The sequence below is a fragment of the Coturnix japonica genome, chromosome 2, assembly GCF_054131305.1.
Source record: "Coturnix japonica strain WE chromosome 2, WE-NBRP24, whole genome shotgun sequence".
Taxonomy (NCBI): domain Eukaryota; kingdom Metazoa; phylum Chordata; class Aves; order Galliformes; family Phasianidae; genus Coturnix; species Coturnix japonica.
In genome coordinates, this window is record NC_140664.1 from 23118198 (window position 1) to 23133900 (window position 15703).

Genomic DNA, 15703 nt, shown 5'->3' on the forward strand with positions numbered 1-15703 from the left:
ATAGCAAAAGTAAATAAAACAGTTCTCCTTAGGACTTGTCTTTTTTCTTTTGACTGGGAATACTTTGCACACATTTATCTGAATGCATGTGCAGTTCTGGAGAGAGAGTGAGGAAATATATCAAAGATGTTCTGTAGGTCTATTTCAGATGTCTCAGGCGCTCAGAGAAAGTGCAGTGTGAGTTGGGTTGAGTCCAAAAGATGCGTGCTTCTATTGACATACTGCTGAGTTTGAACAGGTGTACTTTTTATCTCTAGAGGGCCTTGTTAATTTAGGTGTAGCTCTGTGTAAAGCAGGTACATCTTGTTTGGCTTGTACAGATAAATTCCACATTTCCTGCACTGTGCAGATTCATGTGGGCTGTTGCCAAGAGGACTGTAATATGGCATGGAAACTCTTGACATGGTAAAGGCAAGTAAGTAGGCTGGGGTAAAGCAGAAGTGAAAAAGTGCTGCACTCAGTTTTAGCACTTTGAATTTCCAGGAAAGATAGTGAAAGAGCAGAGGCAAGATTTTCTAACAGCTTTTAGAGAGGCCAAATATGGTCTAAGTAGGAGTAATCCTGGCTCGCATGTGAAAGTTTAAGAGTCTAAGAAAGGAGAGGAGACAGGTGGATGACAGAAGGGAAAGCCTCAGGAAGAATATCAATCAGGATTTCAGAGACAAGTGGGCACATAAATAGAAGTAAAACCATAAAATCACATGAAAGAGTATAAAATACACACTTTTTCAGAAGGATGACTGTTTAAGTAGCAGGTTCATGTAGGAATGTCTGATGCTTCTAAACTCAGAATGTATCGTGATTTACTGCAATTTATTTAATTCACAAACAAGCTGTGGTGAGGCAAGGTGCAGTTGGTATCAACTGTTTATATATTCCTAATTCTATGCAATCAGATGGCAAAGATATCTAGTTGTTGAAGGTTTTTCCAGCTGCAGTTTCTCCTTTTGCAGTGTAATCACCACAGCTGCTTTAAAGCATACTTAAGGTTGATCATATTAATTCAGTTCTGCTGATGGCTGCCTGTGTGTTTTTATTTTAAAGAGCTTACGTGTGTCATTCAGTAATGGTTCCTATTTTCACCTAAGGTTAGTATATTTATGATGGCAAGCAGCTATAAATGGCACCACCAGGTGCAGATGTGAGAAATCAATAGAAGAAACTAATCACATTATACCCTCAAATTTTCACTCTGACTGCCATGCTTCTCTTCTGGAAGATGCAGTCCCTAAGTTTCAAATATGTCCTCATAATACCTCTGAAGAAAAGATGCTATACTTTGGCATTATCATTCGTGAGTCTTTTGGTCTTTGATGAAAGTGTAAAGCCTGTTGCAGGCTTGAGAGGTAATGGGGACACAGAGGTGTCTTACTTTGATGTGATTGAGTAAATACACCAAATTTATGATAACACACAATGTCCTTATGATAACCAGTGACACAAACATCCTTTTCTGATCTGAGACAGATCTTCCTATAAAATACAGTTCTGACTTCCATGATGCTCTAGGCTAAGCATTAGGTAGGTCAATTTCAGATTTGTTCTTTAATGTAAACACTGAAGAAGTGCATATATGCTCCTTATACTCTACAAAGCTGTCATCAGCCTCCCTATGCCAATCCGCGAGCTTCTTGTTTGTTTTTGTTTGTTTGTTTTAAACAAAAAAATAACTTTTTTCTTTGTTTTAAAAAGTAAAAGAAACAACACAAAAATTAAAAAAAAAAACAAAAAAAAACCCCCTTTCTTTTCTTTTTCCTCCTTCAAATTTAGAAAAACTTTTGACAATGATTTGAGAATTATTTACAAATGTGAGAATAACTTATAGAAAAAATAACTGGAAGTGAGGCAGGAACCATATATGCCTTGCATGAGGTAGGTAAAGAAATAAACATTAAGATAGTTTACACACATCATAAGTGTACTGCAAAATTTACTGCAGGCATGTACTGGATCATATTTAGAGAACATTTAAATTTTTATCTTAGGAATTCCTTTGCTTATGTTGATCTTGCATAAATTTAAGCACATGGTATTTTGCTGTTCATGATTTTTATGTCTCATATCAGACTCATATCCACTTCTCTTAGACCCTCTCTGCCTCTCTCCCTCCCTTATTCTATATGATTCTGTTTCTTTAGTGTTTTTCCCTGACATCCAGTATTTCATGTTTCACAGCAGAGGTCTCCAAGAGTTAAGTCTCCCACCTGTGATGTGATGACTTCCTTTGGTTACAATTGTGTGTCATTCTAACCCTATATTATCTATTATCTCAGTCATATTCCTTCACAAATACCAACACCAATTTTCTCTTTGTGGTGTGCACTTCCTCTGATTTACATATTCTCTTATTATACAGTTGTCCAGTTTATTAGGCACTTCAGTTGTATCCTTTCTGCTTTTCTTTTGCTTAAAGCAGTACTGAATGGTATTGCCTGAGCTGTATTGTAAAATACTAGTTTGACATCATGGTGTTTTCAGTGGAGGGCTTTTAAATTGTATCTGCAAAATTCAGCTACGTATTTTGTCTCAAAAGCAATAGCAAAAAGTTAATTTATTTTAAGTATTGTTGTTATGGAATTTAAAAAAGTATGCATTGCAATTGAAATTCTAATCTCATCAGTCTGTTGCATTTCTTGACTTTTTCTGTATGCATCTGTACTAAGGACTCTGCTGTCAAGGTGGCTGGAACTGGATCAGAAACTGATCTGCCTTGACAGTTGTGCCATCTGGAAGCTCTTACCTTTTGAAAGTGAAAGATGTGTTTATGTTTTCAAATAAGAGAGATTTTGATTTGGATCTGCAGCTGTGACCAAGCAGTACTTGGCACATATTAACTGGTAGATGGTGCAAAAATGACTTCAAGGCAGGTTGGTTTCTCACAGAGCCAGTCTCTCAGCACAGTAAGATCTGTGCTCTGACTTGTACTGGTTGCTTAAGGTGCCAGGGGGCTCTTAGGACAACAGCAGTTTTGCTTTCTTTTGCCTGGCATTTCTGCTTGATATATGTTTGTTAGCTGGGGCAGGGGAGAGCTTGGTGCAAGCTGTCAGGATTGGAAGGTTAAATACATTTCATTATCTCAAATTGGCTGAGAATTAATGTTAATCATAACTGCCTGGAAAGCACTGAGCCTAAATAGGAGTGTGGGCTGTTTGCAGTTGTTATCATTACATGACAGATGTGGGGGCAGCACCATAATACAAATGTCATAGATGGACTGTTTTGTTAATAGTGTAGAGCTGCACCCCACCCAGAAGTGGGCTGCTGTGAAGTCTGGATTTACCTTCAGTGTCACTTAACAGTTTGCTAGCTGATGTTCTCATCCAAACCATGGTATACATTTTTCTCAAGTCATACAGTATCTATTTCAAAGCAACATGTGAAATAATAATAATAAAATCATTAGACATTCCACTGTTGTATTCACAGAGAGAATGCTGGGTAGCCAGTAAAAGGCCCCTCCTGCATCTGTGCAGAGTTTGGCACAGAGATGTGCCAGCTGCCACCTTTCTCAGATAAGGGGAAGAGGTGAGACAGAAGACTTCCTAAGCATGTCTCTGTCCTAGTGCTGACTCTGCAAGAGTTGTTGCTCATTATACGGGGGAACCCATGTGAAAATAATGACATATTAGAAAATGTAATAACCAAGGGGTATTAGGCAGAGGACTACGAGGCATTTCTCTGTATTTTACCAACAACTGACTTGTTTTCACATGCTTGGTTTTGGTTAAAGAAGCCCATGTCACAAGTGATGAAGTAAAACACAGCCTTAGGTGACATTCTTCTCCCTGCCATCCATTGGGATTTGCAGATACTAAACCAACATGCATGTAGAGTGGCATCACTCTGACTGCATTTGTGTTCATATCTCCACATTTTGTGTGGAAGACTCATTTTGAATCATTCCTTGAAATGAAATTAGAACAAATAGTAGAATCTGGAGTGACTTTTGCAGGTTATGCTTGTTAGTTGGCACTAGAGCACTTAAGAGATGTGATAACCTTTAGATAATTCTCTGTGATTATATTTGACTAAAGTAACCCCAGCAGTATTTCTATGACTGGAATAGGTCTGAGCATCTTCTTTTTTGGTTTGCTTTTTTATTTTTACAAAGTTTTGCTTTTTTATTTTCCTACTTCTAACTGAAGACTGCTATACTAAAACACTTTCCAAAGGGCTACCTGGCCAGGATACTAAATATGGCTGTTATCAAATTTTTAGTTGTGTGTTAGTATTAGCTAGTTGGAAAACAAGCTGCATCTACTCCATAGTATCATGGAGACCAAACAGTGTTTAGTGCTCATTTCATTGGCAGCAAGCTCTAGACTGTTTTTCTGTAGCTTTCACTAAGGTTAATCCTATTTTCATTTCTACAGTGTTTTCTTTTATTCTGAGCAAAGTTCACTGCATCCATCAATGCTTTGCTGTTTTCTTTGGACTTGCATTTTTCATAGTTATCAATGTAGCTACAAAGCTGGCATCACCAAAAAGTAGCACAAAACTTCCTTGGAGAGTCCAGCATTTCATGGTTACTGTTTTTCAGATGTCCATTGAAAAAGGCTAATTCTGAGAAGAGCAGAATATAATTCTACCTTGCTGTTACATTTTGAAGAGGCATACAAAAGGTCAAAGTGTCCCTGCATACCAGAAGCACTGAAAGGCTGATGAAGGGCATTGCTTGCATAGGCAGGATTGAGTAATCCATGAGGGAATAAACCAATTAAAGTAGTGGTTTCTTGGCCTGGAGGCTGTTGAACTGAACAAAATTGTAACTAGGTAATCAGAATTAAGACATTTTTTTACAAACACTCTGAAGCATTATGAAAGCTATGATTTAAGAAAAACACTGTTTCTAACGTATTATTTTCTGACAGCTTTTCTTATTCATTTTTTCTACTCTGTCAAATGGTTTGTCATAGTCCCCTAGGCTGGGGTATTATGTAAATGTTAAGGTGATGGCATCAAATAAAAATCAATATTTACAAACATGTTAGTGCTTGTTTGTAGTATTTTGAGATATCACCCTGATATTGTGATTGATCAGGCTAAAGAAAATCATTTTCTTCATCCAGACTGCTAAATACCATTTTGATGGATGCTGCAATTCAGGTTGTCCTTCTGCATTGACCTTTCTAAAGCTGAACATGTCATATTCTCATCACAGATGGCATTGCTTAGAGGTTCTTTGTCAGATCCCCTGTCACTGAGACTGTGTTTGAATTTTGGGTCAGTAAAATTGAGACTGATAAGAACTTGAGAATTATCTGTGCAACTGAAAATGAAACTCTCAAAATCATTTATCATACTATTAAGTATCAGAAAGTTTATAAAAGTTTTGCCAGAAGAATCAAGTAAAATAAGAACTGTTTTTCTAGATCACTGTTTATAGTTTATTTAAATACTGAAAATATTTCAAAAAGCAGAGTTTATCAATTTTTCATCAAAATGGTAGTAAGCAGTTGACACAGTTTCTCAGTGTTGGTCTTAAGCATTTTGCAAGCATAAACATCTGGTGAGGCCACTTTAATCCCAATTTTAATAATATCCCATCTATATAATAAACTTCTGACTTTCATGTGCTTCAAGCTAAGCCTTTCCTCATGTGCAAGTCTGCCTGCATTTGTCACACACAAAAGGACATCTGGGACTGGATTTAATTCTAAATTTCCACAACCAAGTGTTGAAAAAACAACATACACTTAATACTTTGTGAAAACCAGTATGTTTACAGTTCATGTTATTAATTGGATCACTGGTGTCTATGAGACCTTGGGTGTTACAAGCAACATTAAAAGCATCACTTAGCTACATTAAAGTACTATAAAACAAACTTATTCTTAGTTTTTACAGATTTTGTTGTAAAGATGGAAGACACTGAAATGAAAGCCGAGCTATTGTTGCTGGAATCACTTACAGGAAAGTGATAGTATTTAAGGTGTCATATGGATCTATGGGCTCTGTCATGCCTGATAATAAGGCATGAAAAATACCTGGTAAAAACTGTGCTTTTTGAGACTCCCTGGCTAAATTTAATGCTCCTAACTAGCTGCCAATTTGTGTCATTTTTTAATGTAATGAAAAACCTACCAAGGATATGCCATAATAAAACTTGATGCCAGAGTAAACTGAAGAGCAAGTATATTTTATCAAATTAAAATTATTTTAAACAATAGAAAGGGGGACAAGTACTTGTGAAGGACAACAAGCAAAGACAAGTGATAATCATTAAAACATTTTGGTAGAATGAGAAAATGATTGTAGCTTTACTATGACATGAATAGCTCATTTCTATTTGGCTGCAAACACAGCGAAGGCATGTAATATTTTAATTTTATCAGACAAGTACCTGTAGAGTCCATCTGCAGTCCCAGTTGGAAAATTCATGTTTTTTTTTTTATTATTATTATTTTTTTTAACCTATTGATTAACATAATTGGATGAAAAAAATTAAGCAGTTCATACATTTTTTTGCAGTCATTGTAATGCTTGGTCATGTGCAACTGTCTGTGAAGATATGTATTTTATAAACCTCCATATATATTTTATACTTCAAAGTATTAATGAATTATGAACACTAACAAAATATGATCATCATTTAAAAAAAAACAACAGTCTAAAATCAAAAAAACAAACACAGCAAAACAAAACGTAGAAAATCCTTCATGACATAACTATTCTCTTGAGTTAGAAATACTTAATGAAGAAATGCTCACAGCACTTAGCCCATATGCAGTTCCACCTGACCTACTGAACTGTCCTCCTGAGGAGGCTTTGATGTGATTTTTCACATTTTTGATTTTAGTGGATTTCCATATTATGATTTGTTGCTTGAAACTGAATGTTTTTTCAAGTCCACTATTTGATTTCTCAAATATATCTGGTATATATTTTAGAAACATATGTATATATCAGAAGTAGTTGATATACTCTGTTGGTCTTAAATAACTTAAACTTTCATTTAAAGATGTTATTCTGTTTATTTTCTGTGTTCTTCTTTTCTCTGTGACATCTACAAGTCTACCGCTTAGCAAAAGCAAAGTGTTGCGTTCAAAACAGGTCACAGTGATTTAAAGATCTGCTGATTTGTATCTCAAGGGTGAATGCTTCCTTTTCTTGCTTGTTTTTCTGTTTAGGATTTCATTTTATTTTCCTTTTTGTGTTATTTTTCTTAATTTGTCTACGATTTTTAAGCTATTCTTATTCACATTCATTGTAGTATGTTTTGCCTGCAATCACTTCTGAAGAAATTGGGAGATGTAATGTGACAAAGCAGACTGTTAGAAGGGCAAAAGCTGGTAACACAGATCACAAAACCATGTCAGTCTCCCTCCTGTTTATAAGCTCCATTTAAGTACTGAAGGGAAAAGAAGATTGTGACATCTATTACTTTCAGGTTTTGTCAAGCTAAATAAGCTCTTTGGATAGCTAATTAGTAGTGGTCTTTGAAAGCATTGCCACAGAGCTGGTGCTAAGATGTCACCATGTTTTCCATGGTCTTGCAAATGAGGTATTTATTCATATTCTTGTTTCTTTGCCATGTTCCCTTGCAGCAGTCTGTTAGAATGCAAGCAACATGTTGAAGGTTCACCATCTGTAATACATGTACTGCTGTATGCACAGCAAAAATACTGCCAGCAGTGATAGGAATGGCTCCACAGAGAAGAGCAACAGTAGCAGTATGGCTTTGCATTCCAGATCCTGGAACCAAAACTACTTACTGCCCTTTCTGTGAAAGAAATTTCCATGTGACCTAAAAATCTCTTAACATAGCCAAATATTTGTTAAAATGTGTTCAATATGGTGAAATCCTGTATAAATTGAAGTTCTGGAGGGATATTTATGTATACATTAGCATGAATTTTTGATTTTTTAAAATAGCTGTACCAACATTCTGGAAAAATTATTCATAGAATCATTAGTGTTGGAAGGTACCATTAACGGTCATCTAGCCCAACTCCCCTACAGTGAACAGGGACACCCGCATCTAGATCAGATTGCTCATAGCCCTATTCAGCCTGACCTTGAATGGCTTCAGGGAAGGGGTATCCACCACATCTCTGGGCAACCTGTGCCTGACCATCCATACTTTAAAAAGTTTCTTCCTTATATCCAAGCTAAATCTCCTATCCTCCAGTTTGAAATCATTTCCCTGTGTTCTACCACAACAGATCCTGACAAAGATAAGATAACCAAAGATGAGTTCAGAATTTTACAGGAAGAGAAATGAAGGTAATTATTTCTAAGGATTTTACAAGATTTAATTCAAGTGTTACATTATGAAAAGGGACACGTTCAGAACTTGGGATGTCAGCTGCCCTATGTAACCTACAGAAATAAACAAAATAAATAGCTCATTCTGAAACTGCAAGAAGATTTTGTTTTAATCTCATGACAGAATACTGGCTGAGGTTAAGTTTCAAGGGATACATATGTGTTTTCCACCTGTCTGGACCTTATGTGTGCAAATGAAGCATTTATATAAACAACTCTTGAGCCAATTCATTGTCCCAGACTTCAGTAGCAGACTTATGTTACGTTTCTCAGATTTTTATTTTTATTTTTATTTATTTATTTATTTATTTATTTTTACAATGCAGTTCAGCACTCATTAAAACCAAATGAATATTTTTCCCTTCCAGCCCCTGGCTGGTCCATATTAGAGCCTCTGCAGGTCCATGTCCTGCTATTTGTCAGTCCCTGCTGCTATTTTTTTTTTTTTTTTTTCCATTAGGATTTGTGCTCTGTTCCCTAGAGGCATGAAATACCAGACCTTTCAAACTCTTGTGATGTTTATCGCTTAAATATACAACTTTCTGTTACAGTAAGCATTACCTCTTTGCTGTCACAACCACATGTGTTTGCAGAGCAGGCATGAAAAAATAACATTGATTAGTGTTCTAAGATCATGACATGCAAAAGTTCAAGTCTGGTAGCTACTACCATGGTGATTGTCCAAGTATCCCATCACATCTTCCTCTTTATAAGGAATCATAATCTCTGAGGAGTTTGTTACCTCAAGGAAGAAAATAACACAAGGCCTGTTATCATAAAAGAGTATTCATAATTTTGCTGCTGTAGTAGAGGTCATAGTTCCCAGAAATAATTTGACTTTGGAATAAAGAATATCCATTAGGGTGAAAAAAATAATATTAGAAAAAAAAAATCCATCCTGATATCCAAATTGCCCATGAGAAGGATATCTCATAAAATTGTGAAAATTACTCCAGTAGCTACTTATCCTTGAAATACATTTTTTTTTCTCCCCACCAATTTATTTGAGAAGTGAGTTTAAGCTAAGATTATGAATTTATTTTTAGAGAGAGATTATTTGCTGAGTGCCATAGTAGAGTTCTCAGAATGTGTGCATTGGAGTAAATGGTTATTGATTTATTGAAGGTGGCAGGTAAAATTCAGTGTTGATAAGGTAATGCACACTAGAGGGGATAATTTGAATTTCTCACCCGTGTTGCAGATTTCTGTGTTAATTTTAGACTCTGAGGGAAGCGACTTTGGCAATGTTTTGGACAGTTCAGCAAAAACACTGTGCAGGAAAAAGGAAGTGCTAGGACATTTAAAAAGCAGAAGTGTTAAAATTCTGAAATAGTGTCATTAAGCTAATCTTTTACTGTTTTCTTACATGTTGTTTATTACATTTTGGTGACTGTCTCAGAAAATGGTTGATCAAGACAGTTTTAGAAAAGGAGGAAGAAAGGTCTGAGAAAGGGAAATCATCTTCTAAAAGGGACTTATGGTCTTCAAAACTAAATTTCATACTCTGTTTAATAACTTTAAGATCTATCCTTCAGTAGTTGTAAGTTAGAACTTTCCATCTAGTTGTAAACTTGGTCTCCATCTGCTTCTTCAGACTTTCTGACATGAAGAGAACTCAAAGAAAGGTCACTGCCACTCTCTGAGCCTCCATTTACATCCTCATGTTTGAATGCTACAGGTAACTTTTTCGGCAGTATGATTACACAACTTTCTCTATGAAGGAACTTTTCTTTAAAGGCTTATTCATAGCCATGCTCCTCCTTATAATGCAATTAAAGTCAAGCATGAGCACTGTTAGTACATTCTGTAGGTTCAGGAAGTCACCTTTGCACCAGTTCCTGTTCACATAATGGCTACATTATTAAATCTGCTATTAAAGTAAAAAAAGACTTGAGTCCTAATCATACATTTAAAATGCTATTATTATTGTAAAAGCTGATCTCATACAGTACTTAAAAACTGGTTGAAAAGGACGGGGATTTCTTTTTGTTAGTAACATGAAATTCTCCTTTAAAGAAGAAAGATTAATTTTTGTGTGTGTGTGAAAAATTTCTTACAAAAACAAACAAATAAGCAAGAAAGGAAAACATTTATTAACGAATTAAACCTTAGCATATGCATGGTGAATGTTTGTTACACAGTTTTAAGATGAATGATGGAGAAGGTGCTTGATAACAATGAAATTTTCTGATGACATTTTTCATTCAGACTTAATCTTCAAACTGGATGCAAAAGCCTAGCGTTAGTTTTTATATGTTGTAATTAGAAAATATATTAACGCATTACCCAGGGTATAAAATATGCTATAGTTTATCTGTCACATAGGAAAAAAAATGCATGTACTGTATCCATAATGCCCACCACATGTTGCAAGGTCTCAGATGGATATAGTTTGTAAGTCTGTTGTGTTTTGGTGGTAGATTGACTAGAACAATGAATCCTAGCCAGTTCATATGGTCTCAATCATAATTTGCGTTTGTTTGTTCCCTGTTTTAACTCAGAGGGTGGTGAGGTCCTGGCACAGCTGCCCAGAGAATCAGTGGTTGCCCCATTCCTAGAGGCATTCAAGGCCAGATTGATATTGCCCTGGGCAGCCTGAGCTGGTACATGGCAGCCCTGCCTGTGGCAGGGGATTGGATTTGGATGGTCTTCAAGGTTTCTTCCAGCCCAAGCTATTCAGTGATTCTATATGAATGTCAAGCCTGAGGACTTTTTTAATCCTTTTATTATTATTTTATTTTATTTTATTTTATTTTATTTTATTTTATTTTATTTTATTTTATTTTATTTTATTTTATTATTTTTTCCCCTCAAAGCAAAAATTACTCTGTTTCTTTTCATTAGTAGAAACTAAGAAATGAAGTATTCCATTTGTACATTAACAATTAGTAACTCAGTCACTATATTTTTTTCCTGTTGCTGTTGTTATTTGCTGCCTGGATCTGTTCAAATATGTACACTTTTGGGGAGGAAAAAAATTCAGGCTCTGTTACTCAGTGTGGTTATCCCAGCTCAGATTTTCCTAGTATTTTACTGTGGATCAAGTCTAGATAATTTATAATAAACTGAAAGTATATGAATATTAAATAAGGTACATCTTGGGATACTTAAATGAAATGTTCGCATCATACATATGTTAATGACATGAGAATACAGGACCTATTAAGGTATTATTAGAAACTCAGTATCTAAAATGTACTGGGTTACTTGTATGTAACATGTTATCCCTCTTCATTGTATAGGAGATCATGCCTTGCAGGAAATGAAACAAGAAACCACCATGCAAATATATTTTTCTATGTCCTTTTACATTTTTGTGATTCTGTCTGCACGCTTGAGCAAGAAAAACAATGTATTTATACAGAAATAATCTGTGCTACCTGGGATCTTATGAATGTTATTTGTGACAAGTATAACAAAATTTTTTTCTTGCAGAATTTTTATTTATCTATTTATTTATTTATTTTTAATATACAAAAGTATAAATAAATCCTAATCTTGCTCTTGGTTGATAGAGACACTTCTGCCAACTACTGAGTACTCTAAGCATCCACTGAAAACTCTGGCTATTGAGGGTACTCAGGAATTCACAGTATCACATCCTAATTAAGCAAAGCTCAAATTGTTCTATTACATTTTTAAATTGCAGTGCACATGACCATAGCCCGTAGGGGAGCTAATAAAAGATAATACTGTGGTTTGCTTTGAAGCAATTACTGTGTGTCCCTTTCTGCCTGCAGGAATCACCTTGTCACATCCCTCACTTGCATCAATCTACCACTTCCCCTTCCCCTATTCTATTTTTGTAATCTTGCCCTTTAACAAAAATAGAGTTTAGAGGATGACATAAAAAGGAGAATTGCAGATGTACTGAAATATATGCAGTCTTTCTGCTACTTGCTGAAGCATTATAGACAGCTGGTAAGTTAGTGTACTGCACGCAAAATTGATTTACTTGTCAAATGAAGTACGAGAACTTTTTATGAAAGTAGGAGGGTAATACAGCTAGTCTGAGTTGGTCATATTCTGTCATTGATCTACACTGGTGGTTTCATGGAAAGGGAATGTTTAACTTCAGATTTGATATAGCCTTTATTGTAGCAGGTAGCGTTCTCTACGTTCTGTCTTTTTCCTTACCTTTACATCTACAGCAGAAGTCAACTGTGAGATTCTGCAGTGATTCTGAAGCAAAGATAATGTCGCACTCGCACTGAATTCATCTTCTTGCTACTTTAGATTTGAACTCTAGATAGAAAAGCTACTGTGTTGACCTATAACACATGATAGATCAGAATTTATAAAAGATATGTGATTGCTGCTGAAAGTGATTTTTTTTTTTTAATTTTAATTTTTTTTTATTTTTTAACAATGTAAAACTATTTATCCAGTATTCTTGTTACCTCTGCAGCTGCAGCACACTGCACGGTGCCATTCAAACTACACGTACAAGAGGAAAATGTGACAGGTGTTATTTGAATAAATTATCAAAGAGAATTAGTAGAAGCAAGCATGAAAAAATGTGCTAGACTCTGATTGATCCCTTGCATCCCTGAATCAGATTCTCCCATGGGTGTTTTCTGATGGAAATCTGGAAATAAAAGTGCGGAACATTCATTATGGATGAACATCCCATGAAAACTCCCTTACTGAAATGACATCTTCAAAACTAAGGTGTAAAGAAACAGAAAGAAACTGGGACAGAGGACTAGACTATTTGTGTACTGGCCTTTCCTTTTCATCCATACAGATTCAAATCTGACAGGGTTGCTATGCAGCTATGTAGATTGTCTTCATTGCAAAACAGGAAGAGAGTGGCAGAAGTTTAACTTCTGTCCTCCTTCCTCCCAGCTGTTCCTAAGAAATTTTAGATTTCAGGGATAATGTTTCCTTTCTGCACCGTGGAAGAAGAAACAATATATATATTTTTTCTTTTGAATGATGTGTTGTAGTACTTACTTTTTTCTGTTATTATTATGCCATGTGGACTAAGTAAAACCATTTGGGAAGCCACAACATTGCCTTTTCTGTTCACTGCATTCTCTTCCTGTCTTCTTCTAGAAAAGGAAAACATGATATTATCTATAGATAGCAATGTGCCTTATATAGTCCATATTCAACTTCTATTTACAGTCTCTGATATCTAGCACAAAATCTTTAAAATGTACATCCTGAACAGCTGACTTTGAAAACCAAAAGATAAATATTTTGAATTTAGAAGTAGTTTTATTATCAATTTATATTTTAAATGTCATTTTAACATAGGAAACATAATGTATCATAAATGCTTTTGGTGCAAGTAGTGACTTCGGTCATTGCTGAAAAGGTGTAGAAAGGAAGGAAGGAAGAGTAACATTCAATAAGTTAAAGGATCTGCTGATTCAATTGAATACATTTCCACTAAAAGATACTTTTTTTTTTTTTTTTCTTTTTTTTTTTTTTTTTTTTTAAAGACACAGACATTCAAACATGTCTAGAGTACCATGTGAATTTACATGCAGTCTTACCTGTAAAGATGCAGTCAAGAAAGGGCATATGAAGAATAAGCATTATGTCATTACTTTTTTTCTCTTTTGCATCCATGCATTTTAAGTTGAATCCACAATATTCTCATGTTATTAAGGACATAAGGATGTATATGGGAAAGATTTGTATAGATATTTCTTGGATACTTCAATGATTAAAATACTGTTTTTCCTGTGTCTGTAAAATGTAAAAATAAATTTGATAATGAAGAAAATTAAATATGTAATGTTGAGAAAAAAGGTTTTGGCAGGTTACATTTCCTATAATTGCTTAACTTCTATTACTCCTGTTTCACTAATGTAAACTTAAAAATTCATAAATATAATAATACAGTTTTATCTACTGGATTCAAATACCAAGTGTCAGATATGGCTTGAATAATCATTTCCTCAAAGGAACTTTGCAACTTGACCTTTTGATTTTATTACAATGAACTACCTTCCCACGAGCCTTTTTAAAGTATCACAACACCATCTGTTGGTACATTATGTATTTATTTATTTCCTATGTAAATAGAACAAAGTTTTAACACTTTTATTCAGATTATTTGAAACCACAAAGATCATCTTGTTCCAACACCCCTGCAATAGGCAGGGTCACCATCCTGTAGATGTGGTTCCCTTAAGCACCATCTAACATGGCCTTAAGTGCTTCCAGGGATGGGGCATCCACAGCTTCTTTGGGTAACCTGTTCCTATGCCTCACCACCATCACTATAAATTATTACTACTTTCATATAAATCTAACCTCATTCAGTTTAAGGCCATTACCCCTTGTCCTATCATTAGGTTTCCTTGTAAAAAGTCCCTCTCCAGATTTCAAGTAGACTCCCTTTAAGTACTGAAAGGTTGATATAAGATTTCCCTGGAGCCTTCTCTTCTCCAAGCTGAACAATCCCAGCTCTCTCAGCCTGTCCTGGTAAGGGACTTGCTCCAGCCTTCTGATCATACTCATTACCTTCCTCTGGACTCACTCCAACAGCTCCATGTCTTTCGCATACTGCAGTCACCAGTGCTGAACACAGGATTCCAAAAGTGTTCTCATGAGAGCTGAGGGGGTTTGCACCTCCCTAGACCTGCTGTTCACACTTCTGGCAATGCAGCACAGGCATCTCTGATGTCTGAGGGACACAACTTATCACTGGTCTCCACCTGGATATTAAGCCCTTGGTGACAACTCTTTGAGTGTGACTATCCAGCAAATTCCTACTGAATGGTCCATCCATCAAATTAATGCCTCTGCAATTTAGAGGTGAGGGTGTCATTTGAGACATTGTAAGATGCTTTGCACAAGTTCTGGTAGATGATATCAGTTGCATAATTTCCAGAAGGAACATGATCTTACTAAGCACAGAGTTGAGACTGTGAGTCCTGCTTTCCTTCTTAAAGTTTTTAAAAATGAAAGCTATGTTTTCCCTTTCCCAGTCACTGGGAGCTCCACCAGGTTGCCACAACTTCTTAAATATAATGGATTGTGGCTTAGCAACTTCATCTGCTAATTCACCCAGAACCCACAGGTGTGCCTCATCAGGTTCCATGGACTTGTGCACCTCCAGGTTCCTTAGATGGTCTCAAAGCTACTGTTCTCCTGCAGTGTGTGGCTTTTCATTCTCCCTGTCCTTGCCTTTGGCTTCTGCAACTTCAGTGATGTGGCTAGAGAAAATGCCAGTGAACACTGGAGCAGAAAGATTATTGAGTACCTCAGCCTTCATCATATAACCAGGTAACCAGGTCTCCCATTTCCTTCTGGAATGGGTTCACATTTTCCCTAATATTCCTTTTATCACCAACATATTTATTGAAACTTTTTCTTTACATCCCTGGCCAGAATGAGGGCTTTAGCTTTCCTAATCTAAACCCCGGAGGCTGAGATAATTTCTCTATATTCCTCACAGAATACTTGTATTTGCTTC

The 15703-nt window shown here is 35.8% G+C and overlaps 1 protein-coding gene across 3 annotated transcripts in view; it reads left to right on the forward strand.

The window, feature by feature from the left end:
- MMP16 (matrix metallopeptidase 16) overlaps positions 1–15703 on the forward strand; it is a 158849-nt gene that overhangs the window by 55299 nt on the left and 87847 nt on the right. Inside the window, exon 2 of one of the 3 annotated variants that reach the window (XM_085537238.1) lies at positions 9863–9946. The exons of the other annotated variants lie outside the window; for them this stretch is intronic. Within the exon in view, the coding sequence (XP_085393364.1) occupies positions 9938–9946 (9 nt within the window). The 5' untranslated portion in view covers positions 9863–9937. The remainder of the gene's footprint in view (positions 1–9862; positions 9947–15703) is intronic. 3 annotated transcript variants of the gene reach the window in all.